The 11538-nt window shown below is 42.4% G+C and overlaps 1 protein-coding gene across 2 annotated transcripts in view; it reads right to left on the bottom strand.

Moving 5' to 3' along the window:
- Nucleotides 1-4068: 4068 nt before the first annotated feature.
- Nucleotides 4069-11538, bottom strand: part of ARID1A (AT-rich interaction domain 1A) — a 114496-nt gene continuing 107026 nt past the window's right edge. For both annotated transcript variants that reach the window (XM_083626705.1, XM_083626704.1), the window contains 3 exons: nt 9151-10024; nt 8358-8488; nt 4069-7089 (listed from right to left, as the gene is read on the bottom strand). In XM_083626705.1, coding sequence (XP_083482831.1) covers nt 5377-7089; nt 8358-8488; nt 9151-10024 — 2718 coding nt within the window. In that variant the 3' untranslated portion in view covers nt 4069-5376. The remainder of the gene's footprint in view (nt 7090-8357; nt 8489-9150; nt 10025-11538) is intronic.

Raw genomic sequence — 11538 nt, 5'->3', positions numbered from 1 at the left:
TAACTTTTTATTCTCCAAGGTTTTTAATGGCAACTAATGGCTGTTCTTATGTCATTACCTTCTTCTCTTCTTAACATGTTTTAAGGCCATTTTGCTACACCAAGCACCCCTTGGAAACTGCCTTGGATATTTTAACAAAAAAGTAGCATATAATATTTAATAAACGGAAGCTACTGTTACATAGGCACTTTCCACATAGCATTAGCAACCATCTTCTCCAAGGATTTAAGAGATGATTGCTGTCATTTACACAGAAGAGCAAGTGCCCTTTGCAACTAGTTCACAATTCGTATCCATCTCTGAGAACAAGATAATCAAGTGTGATCAGATCTAAACATTTTCTTCATAACACAAGTAGGGGACAGGGAGGAACCCAGAGAACAATCCACTGATAACATGATCCACAAGCAGCAATGACAAAAAAAGGACTATGTGGCTATATTCTCTCCTCTTTGCCTTATGATGGTTCTGCAGAACACCATAAGACATTATTTTATTCGTTATCCAGGAGTGGAGGCCTAATATTCTCTTGGCTTCAGGGTTGACTTTGGAAGCTAAGGACACCTTTGTTCTATCAATTCAACTTCCTTTAGTGCCATTTATAATCACATTAAAAATGTAATTGGCTTGAGTACAAAACAATTCAAATGTGGAGATTGGCTCTTCTGTGGCAAAACAGGTGGAAGAGACAAGAAAGTTGTAAAGGTTAAAGGTAAAGGACCCCTGGACAGTTAAGTCCAGTCGAATTCGACTATGGGGTATGGCACTCTGCTTGCAGGCTGAAGGAGCCAGCGTTTGTCCACAGACAGCTTTTCTGGGTCATGTGGCCAGCATGACAACCACTTCTGGCACATGGAGCACCATGACGAGTGCCAGACCGCATAGAAACGCCATTTACCTTCCTACTGCAGCAGTACCTACTTATCTACTCGTGCTAGTAAGCTTTCAAACTGCTAGGTTGGCAGGAGCTGGGGCAGAGCAACGGGAGCTCACCCCATCTGCAGATTCGAACTGCCAACCTAATGATTGGCAAGCCCAAGAGGCTTGGTGGTTTAGACCACAGTGCCACCCGTGTCCCCATACAAGGTTGGATCCAACATTAGTCATACTCAATTTAGACCCATTAATGGACACAACAGGTCTATTAATTTCAGTGGGCCTACTCTGAGTAGCTTAGTTGACTACAAAAAGTTGGTCCAGAGCTTACAGTAGAAAACCTAGGAAGTGGAGCACATAAAAGATACAAGAGTGGTGTAGTAGACAGTGTTGGATGAAAATGAGGGAAACCAGAGCTCAAATCCTCTGTTCAGTTATCCTCTGTAGACCCCTGAACTTCACTGCCACTAACATTTGATGGCTTTAAAGAGGAGCAAATTCATGGATGGTGTCTTAATCATGGACTACAGGTTTTGACTGTTTTAGGGAAACTCCAAGTCCAAAACATGATACCAGTAAATACCAGTTGCTGGGGAACAACAATAGAAGAGTGTTGCTGTTTTCATGCTCAGCTTGTGGGCTTTCCAACAGCATCTGGTTGGCCATTGTTGGATTATTTGATCCAGCAGAGACCTTCTTAACTTCTCTCAGCTGCATCAACTAAATAGGAAAGCTGGTATGCAACTCCCAGAACTCCTGAAAGGGAAGGATGCAAATATAATATATTTTTTTGTTTTAAGCTAGATTTATCAAGGTCTTAGATATTCAATGAGCTTGAACAATTATCCTCTTTTTTTGCCTGCAAGGTTTTGTTTTCATCCTCATGAAGTCTCTCTGCCTCTAAGGTAAGACTATATGGGTTGTAGCCAAGCCAACAAAGTTCTAATCAGAGTAGACCCATTGAAATCACTGGGCATAAGTTAGTCATGTCCATTCATTTCAATAAGCCTGTTTCTTAGTATGACTAACATTGGATACAACCCTATATTAATTTATTTAGTGACCTATCTTCTTCAGACCACTGTGTCTCAGAGGGGCTAACAATGTAAAATGCAAATAGCTTGGATCAACTAGACTAAGCTAGCTGCACTTACCCTCTGTTGAAATCTGTGGCACTTTAGCCACAACTTTTAAGTTTTCACATTGATTTCAATAAGGCCCAAATGTAACTAATTTGACAGTTTGGTACCTCTGTGCTATGGCTTTAGTTTAGAAATCAGAAATATGATGGCTTGCTCTGTATTGTATTTGTACTCAACCAAATATTTCTAACTATTTGAAATATTTCTAACAGTATTTGAAAATAATCCTTAATTTAATGTGTACACTGGATGTGGTGATTGACAGAATGCTACAACTGGATAACCCTCGTTTATGTTCCAGGTAATAATTTCACGACTGGACCTAACAGTCAGGGGTCCCTTTACCTTTACCTAATACAGTGGTACCTCAGGTTACATACGCTTCAGGTTACAGACTCAGCTAACCCAGAAATAGTACCTCAGGTTAAGAACTTTGCTTCAGGATGAGAACAGAAATTGTGCTCCGGTGGCGCGGCAGCAGCAGGAGGCCCCATTAGCTAAGTGGTCCTTCAGGTTAAGAACAGTTTCAGGTTAAGAACGGACCTTCAGAACGAATTAAATACTTAACCCGAGGTACCACTGTAATTTCTTATTCTAAAGCCTAAGAATTATCTATGCTTGACCACAGATGAAGACTCAAAGCTGAAACATGTCTGTCCAATTAAGCAAAGGAGTACCCATTTTTAATTGGCATGTGCAGAGTACAGGAGTGCTTTAGTAATATGTGTTTGCCGTGTTTATTTCAGGTTATGGAATATTAAATATCTATTATTATGCTTTTAGCTCCTTTTCAAGCACTTTATCCTTAACTCTCCTTTCCACCCCACATTGTACACTGTCTTTGCCTTGAGTACCATTTTCTGCCCTGGGTTCCTAAGGGAGAAAAAGGGAGGGATATAAATGGAGTATTTATTCTTAATAGTAATAGCGAGTAACTCAATGCGGCACAAAGCAGATTGCAGCATCAGCGCAAACATGTCTGCTTGCCTGAAGGAACAACCTGCCCTCTTCTCCCTTGTGTGCTGTTCTGGGGGTTCTCCTGACCTCCCAGAGCCATTTTGGGGAAACAAAAGGGGAGGAGAGGGAAAAGCTCCATTACTATTATGTAGTAGGACAGAACACAAATTTAGCTACCAATTCACAAAGCTCTGTTAATACTGGCTTCACAGAGTTATGTAAATTTATAGCAGCTTTTAACCTGGAAAAGTGCTTTACTGTATTTCTTCTAGTTCTTTATCATGGGTAGGCAAATTAAAGCTCGAGGGCTGCATCCGGCCCAATCGCTTTCTCAATCCGACCCGCGGACGGTCCTGGAATCAGCGTATTTTTACATGAATAGAATGTGTCATTTTATTTAAAATGCATCTCTGGATTATTTGTGGGGCCTGCCTGGTGTTTTTACATGAGTAGAATGTGTGCTTTTATTTAAAACGCATCTCTGGGTTATTTGTGGGCATAGGAATTCATTCGTTTTTTTCCTTCAAAATATAGTCTGGCCCCCCCACAAGGTCTGAGGGCAGTGGACCAGCCCTCTGCTGAAAAAGTTTGCTGATCCCTGTTCTTTATGAAAGTTGCTTATTACCATTTCCAACAGGGTCAAAGAAACTGACGTCGTTTCAGAAACACAGAACTAGGAGTGAGGGAGATAGATTTATCCACATATTCTGTATTTTTTACCTGCCATTACCCACTTTTTCAACACCTGTAGATGTCATGAACAGGATTGATTTATAAATTCTTAGCAACATGGCAGGCACACTTTGGGGCCCTCAGGCAGAAGGTGTTTAAAGTTAAGGTAAAAACTCTTCCAAAATCAAGAACTGCTTACTTTTCTAATCTTCAAAGCAACAACTGTTTCCTGATTTTAAAACAGAAATCCCTCGTATTTCCCTTTGGAAGTGGGCAGTCTCTTCCTTTAACCCAGGAGTCGTTTTTTTTTTCTTTTTAGAAATGCAATTTACATTTATGAAATCAATCCAAATTAGAAGTGTGGATGATCCCACTAGGTGGCCTTTTGGGCCATTCAAAAATGAAAACCCTCACAAACATCTTACCAAGATTTAATGTACATTTATTCTTAACACGTGGAACATATAGTATAAAGATTTCATACTGAATAAATGATATTCATTAAGCCAAAAAAGGAAAAAAGGGAGGAATTTACATCAAGTTTTTTTTTTAGCTACATCGTCTGAAATACAAATATGCAGAATTCATCACTGAAAAATCTCAATTGTGTTTCTTCATCAGGAACTTCAACTGAACCTAGAACTTTTTCACACCTCGATTAGAAAGAAAAACAAAAAACAAAAAAACCCCAGGAAAAATAAAACTATAAGTTGATTGGCTGCTGAGACAGCAATGACTTTATACACAGAGACCTGTACAGCATCCTCCAGAGAGAGAAAGAGAGAGAGAAATAGAGAAAGAGAAAGAAAGAGAGAGAGAGAGAGATGTCTGGCAAGAGATTAAATAATTGGTGTCTCGCTTTTGCAGGTCATCAACTCGTTTAACTCGTCATACTATAAAGGGGTGCAGGGAGAAGGGGAACAAAACTGCAAGGAGTCTGAGGGCATGTGCAATGTACAACGTCATATATATATACACACGTGGCAGCCATGAGGCTGCAGCTAAAGGTTAAAACCAGTTCTAAGAGGTGATCTCAGGGTTATTCATACAATCAAGGAGGAAGAGAGAAAGAGGTCAGGGTGTTGTAGGTTCACACATGATACTTTGGGGGAAAAGCCTTTTTTTCTCCTCAACATTAACTAAAAACATTTTTAAAAACTACAGCTTGCTGCTGATCCAGCTTTTTTTCTTCTTCAATGTGAGACATTATTACAGTATGTTTACAGTTTAAGGTGTACAGTACATGAAGTTCTACACTCTACTGCACAGGCCTCCATTGGACAAGGTCTGTTAACAACTGGTAGCTTCTTGGTTCCTGCAAGATTGTGAATGTACAACGATAAACCACACAAGAGTTCAGCAGTCACTTTTTTTGTCCTTCAGAGTTTACCATTAAAAACAGTTATGAAAGTAGCGCCTGTTGATGCGGTAACAGGACAAAGTTGTTTTCCCCAAACTCACTGTAAACAACAGCAACTTTGGTTAAAATAAAAAAAGTCTTTTTTTTTAAATGTAGGCAGAACTTTGTCTCCTTGAACAGGGGTTTAGGACAGATCTGAAGGGCAGAGGTGAGGGAAGGGGGAATATCTTTTTCCCCAAGGTAGAAGCAGGACAGCGCAGGGCAGACAGTGGATTCTGAGGTGGTTTTGCATAAATAAAGGGCAACAATCAGTTTCTAAGTCCTCCACTCACACACACGCACACAGGGGGTATAGGCATCCCACGGCTGTCATGACTGGCCAATTAAAAACAGTACATCACAAATAACTTGTGAAACCAACGAGTTCATCAGAGGTGACACGGAGATGTCCAACAGCCGTGACTCATATAACGTGAACTCAGAGTGGTTCTCGTCCACTTTGGCCAGGGCGAGCAGCGCTCGAGCTGCCCGACGCATCATGTCCACACTGGTCGGCTCAAAGGGAGGGTTCTGCATGTGCATCAAACTGGCTTGGCTCTGTTGAAACTGAGTGGCTGCCAGGCTGTCCTCCAAGAAGCCTAATAAGTTGCCAATGCTGCCCTTCTGCACAGCAATGGCTCTAGCTGCCAAGCTGTCGCCCTGCGCCAAGTTGGCCAGTAGTACCACAGCCATCTCCCGACACACCGGGTTCTTTCGGTCACTAAGGAAACGCACCATGGTGCTGTAGAGTTTCTCCAAGCGACTGAAGGGTGGCGTTGCAAGGATCAAATCCACATTGTTATCCTGGATGCTGAGTTTACTGAGGGTTTCCAAAACCAGTCTTTGAGGGGAGAGGACAGCATTAGGCCCCAGGGTTGGAAAAGGATCTTGGGCTTCTGCTGAAGGACACACTGCCCAATGGAGGAGTCCATCTAGGATAGGCAAACAGATGCTCTCAGGGTATGGTGAAAGGTCCAGCTGGCCAGAGATGTTGGCCAATGTGACCAAAGTGTTTTCACGCAGCATCTCCAAGCAGTCCCACCACCACTCCACTTTGTTGCAGCTCACTCCTTGGTCCTGCTCCTCTTCTTTCTCATATGTCAGTGGCGCCTGTTTGCGTTCTGGATGCTTATGGTGCAGGAGAATCAGTTTCCCTAAAATCAGCAGCAGACCAGGGTGTTTAGACATCTCAAAGTCATTGCCTGGCACAAATGATAAACTCCTGATGATGTTAGACACACAGATGCAACGTTTAGACAACGAATCCTGCCAGTCTAGAAGTGTGCAGAGGGGCGTCTCGTCTTTACTGTGAGGTTCGTCCTCCAGGATTTGTATGTTTCTGTGGCTCTGAGCTGGACTAATGCCAAATGGGAATTTACCGCTTTCCTTTGCCACCTCCACATTTCTTACTCCCTCCTCCTCTGCCAATGAGCTGGGTCGTGCTGAAAGCATGTCGTCCATGGTAGCCGTTATCCTTTTCTCCGGAGGACTGTCAGATGGAGGGGATACTCCCTCTCGGGTGACTGGGTTGCTCTCAGCTACAGAATGTTTTCGCAAAATAGAGTTGCAAGGAGCTCGCTTGTGAGTCAATGACAGCTCCATTTTGCTTTCAAAGTGGGTTTGAATGTGTTCAGTGGTGTCTCCCCCACCAATCCGCCAGTGCAGCAGCCCGCTCTCAAATTCCTGTACCCGGCCAAGTTTGTCAGAATAATCTACCACAAATGGGTCATTCTTCTGCACTATCTTGACTGGAAGCTTGTCAAATTTACTGACTAGCTTTTCCTCGTTGCTCTCAAGAGGTGCTGTGGCTTTATTTGCAAAGGCAGCCTCCTCCTCCCCTTCCTCCTCCTCCTCACAGTTAGGACTCTGTGGCTCCTCTTTATCCCCCTCTTCAGGAGGAGGACTCAAAGATTTGCTGACCCTCTCAGGATCCAATAGTGTTCTTTGCCCTGGATCTCCCACCTCATATTCCTTCAGGATTCCAAATATTTCTATCAGGCATCGTCGGAAATATTCCACTAGTAGCTCCAACAACCCTGGCAGCTGCAATGGAACAGAACATGAAATAAGAAAGTGCAACATTTTCTTGCCCCTGAAGACAACTTTGGCCCAATTCAGACATAATGTCAAATCATAGTTCTCTCTCCCGTTTGTGTCAAAACCACATATTGTCATTACATCCAAACTGGAAAACTGCTTGAAAACCATGCTCAAACCTTTGTTTACAATTCTGGTTTGCACTTGCCCTAGAAACCAGGGTTTTACCATAGTTTGAATGACAAGTGCAAACCACAATTTGCCAGTTCAGACATAATGGAAAAATATGGCTTGCTGCAAACAAATAAGGGAGGGGAACAATCGCAGGACCCAATGGAAAAAGTAAGTGCACAAGTTCTAGGTTCATTCATGTAGCACCAAACCATAGTTTTATGTTACATCTGAGCCTAGTTTCAAACCTGTAAGTTGAAATGCATATGCTAAAATACAATCAAAACTTTCAATGTTAGTCTGTTGCACTAAAACCAGAGTGTCTTGAACAACCTTTAAAGAGTCAGCAAATTTAATATAGCTTTTATTAATAAATGCCCTGTATATGAGGACCTCTGATAAAGTGGACTAAGGCTTTTGTGGACTAATGCCCCAAGTAAATTGTTTGGGTCTTTGTATTTATTAACTCACAAATCCTAACCCTAGTAGATCCTGGGCTGCGGTGTTGTTGTTGTTGTTGTTGTTGTTGTTGTTGTTGTTGTTGTTGTTGTTTTGTCTTATCCACTCTTCACTATGTTTGTGAACCACCCTGATTGTTTGTGAACCGCCCTGAGACCTCTGGGTATAGGGCGGTGTATAAATTGAAATAATGATAATAATAATAATAATAATAATAATAATAATAATAATAATAATAATAATAATGCCCCAGCACTTAAAATTTCACCGATAAGAAAAAATTGTGTGCACTTACATCCAACAGTTAACATTCTGCACAGATACAGATACCAGTTAAGTAATGCAAATTTGTCTAGATTTACATACTTTATATAACTTTGTTACTTCTAGTCATACAGAGGGACAAGAAGCAAAGACAGGAAACCATAAGGCCTGATTTCTGGAAGCCCTATCCACCCCCAAAGATATCAAGCGTAATATTTCAGCCCTAAGGACATTAAATGATTCTCAAGATGCTGAATTCCACACTATGCAGAATACACACAGCCCAAACTTTAGTCACATTTCTAGGTTAATCTTTTGCTTGTGTCTTTCAATTCCACTTTTAAATTTCAAAGCCCTGTCTCCTAGAGGTGTCAACTCACCTGGCTAAGGTTGAAGGTCATTATGCTGTTGTCATCATACAGCAGAATGTTTATGGTATCCAAAGCCCACGTACTTTCAGCCAGTAACCCAGATTTCAGAGACATCATTACTCTCCAAGCTTCAGGTGTTCCTGCAACATAGAAACACATTTGATGCAATTTGAACTCCCAGAATGAAATGAAACTAAACCTGTCCCTGAATCCTGCTTTCTACATTGTAAAAAAACCAAAAGCAAGTCACCCAGCCAGGTGGACTAGACTTGAATTCTCAATCCATAAGGAATCACCCTTGCACAAATCTAAGAAAGCTCTTGCATGGCTCCCAATGATTTCCATTAGGTTTGCAAAATTCCCTGTGGATTGCATCCAGCACATGAAGGGATACTAGACATAACCACAGCAACCAAGACCATCTATTTCCAATCTAAGAGTCCTTTCCCTCATAATAATGTAGCACTGAGGAACTCCAGGCCTCCAGGCTTGACAACCCTCATTGCCCTTCTCTGCCCATGACACACACCCTCACTGGCTCTGCTCTGTGTCCTCCTCTAGTGATCTTACCTGGTTGGAATGTGCCCTTGAATTGTAATAATACCTCTTGCTTGCCTGGATGGAGTGGTGTGTGTCCAACTCCCACCCCCCGGATGTGTGGTCCCTGGAAGATTGCCCACAAGTGAATGCAGCCCCTCAGGCTGAAAAAGGTTCCAAATCCCTGCAAGATACACCAAAGGGTGCCTTGTGGTCTGGCACACACCACTCTCCCATCAACTCAAGGGAATGAAAGCTCAATTACCAATATCTTTTGTGGTCAGACGTCGTCTTTGTTTCATCACAGGCTGTGTAGCTTCCACTGATCCAGGTGGGAATGTGATGTCCCGTCGTATCATAGGAGGTTGTACAGCTGCTGGTGTTATATGTGAGGCAGGGACAGGAGGCCCTGCCTTTTGCATCTTCATTCCTGAGTGCAGGAATGGAGATTTACTTGGAGAGGTGCGGTTTTCCACCGGTCTGGGAAGAGGTGCTGGACTAGATACCTGAGGAATGTGATTCTGCATGCTGGGTTGGGTCTGGTAGTTGGGCTGAGGCGGCCTTGTCATTGGGGGCACAGGGGCAGAGGGCCCATAAGGAGGCTGGCGGTTTCCATGAGAAGGCCACGGTCCTTCGTGATTAACCCTCTGATCCGGATGTAGCATTTCATCTGTTCGATTCACTCCGTGATATGCAGGACCCTGGGGTGCAGAACCAGTACTCTGCCGGTTGGGATAGCTGTAGCTCATCTCGTTACGCCCTTGCCACATGGTGCCCTGCTGTGGGCCCTCTGGAGTGGACTGTATGGGCCCACCCATCATTTGAGGAGCAATATTCTGCTGTGTGCTAGAGCCTGGGGGAGCAGAGACCCTCTCTCTGACAAACTGGAATGGGAACTGGTTCTGTGGCCCAGCAGCAGGTCGGCGATCTGTGGCAGGGTATGTGTTCGGATACTGGTTATAGATTTCCTGCTGTGAAGAAGGCTGAGCAGTTTGCTGCTGGCTTGGTTGTTGGGTTTGTGCCGGAGGCAGCTGCTGTTGAGCCTGTCCCTGGCCTGTGCTGTACGGTACATTGTACAGTTCCCCTTCGTGTCGTTTGGCTGGGGGGCCATAGTTGCCATCCATCGGTCGCTTATAATTCTGGAAAGAAAACAAAAGCTGGCAATTCATAAGTGGCTCTCATGCTAAGAGATTATGGGCAGGAACCTACAGCATTCACAGAACAGCATGAAGTCATCAGTTTCCTCTCATCCTACTCAGAACTGTTCTCTGGTGTACCAGGGTTTGGTACTAGAAGCTTCAAACCTGATTATCTCCTTGTCCAAAATGAACAGCTGTACTCTGTGTACAGAATATGTTGTATAACTGGTTCAGGCTGGAAGAGGTTTTCAATAAAGTACATTGAAAGCTAACCTTATTTTGCCTCCCTCTCTTGCCGTATACAGGACTATATCAAGGCACTTTGGAGATGGCCATGGTTTCCTTTATATACTAGGAGGGGAAAACACAACACTATCAAGTCTAAGACTGGGGACTGGATGCAATTTAACATGATGCTGGTTTTCATAAGCCTTGCTCACCAGGGCCCACTGTACTTGATCACATCAGTAACTGCAAATTTGACTACAGCCACATTGCTCCAGACAATAGAAATGATTTGTGGCAAGGGGTATGTGGCAAGATAAGAGTGTGCAGAGTTATGCCAAAAATAAAGAGAGTAAAAGGTGCCCACTGCAAACAGCTGGTTAAGCCTCTAGAACAGGGCTTTTATTATTAATATTTCAACCTTCAAGTATCCTGCTATGATAACATTATTAAGGCAAAGCTGTAAGAATAATCAAATCCTGGATTTTTTGGTTATAGACCAAGCTTTACAACTGTAAACACCTTCTCATCCAAGTGAGACATAATTATATTCCAGCTTTGACTTCAAAAAAGAAGATAGGAGTCATATATACTGCCAAGACTGAAAGAGAACCCTGTACAAAAAATTACACTGTGATTATGTATATTAAGAAATACAGAAACTGAATTCTATACAAAAGGGAGATCTTTGAGGGGTGGACACCTACCCTAAATTTCCTGAACTACGATTTGATTTAGCTCAGCTACATTTTAAGATAATATTTTTGCAGATAAGTTAGAAAGTTAGTTCTCAACTAACAGAAAAGATTCTTTGTTTAGCATGAATATGTTTAAGTTCCCTCTGCAAAATCCACAGCACAATAGAGGCAAAGCCCAATTAAGGCCTGGAGATCTAGAACAAATATGGGAACAGTTCTGGACAACTCAGGTGTGCTTTGGAAGACCACCCCCTTCCCCCTTTCAGCCAGGAAATCCCAGCATATGTTAAACTAAACCAGTGACTTTCAAAAATGTTTCTCTGGGCCACACTTTCAGGCTAATTTTTTATCATACCACACCAAATTTTTTATTGATAAGAAATACAATGGAAAAGAAGAAAAAACTAGCAGTGCTTGATTTAACACAGAACACAACTACTTTATATTATGATCATAGGAAATCAAGAAAGCATAAAACAACGCAGCTACATAAGAACATGATATAATTATAAACGAGCCTTTTACATATGTAGCTTAAGTATGTATACAAACTCAATGAGAAGTGTAAGCTTGCTTTTGCAGGATAATATC

The sequence above is a fragment of the Podarcis filfolensis genome (assembly GCF_964270895.1).
Source record: "Podarcis filfolensis genome assembly, chromosome: 8".
Lineage (NCBI taxonomy): Eukaryota > Metazoa > Chordata > Lepidosauria > Squamata > Lacertidae > Podarcis > Podarcis filfolensis.
Note: the sequence above shows the minus strand (reverse complement) of the source record. Positions and strands in the feature narration are given on the sequence as shown.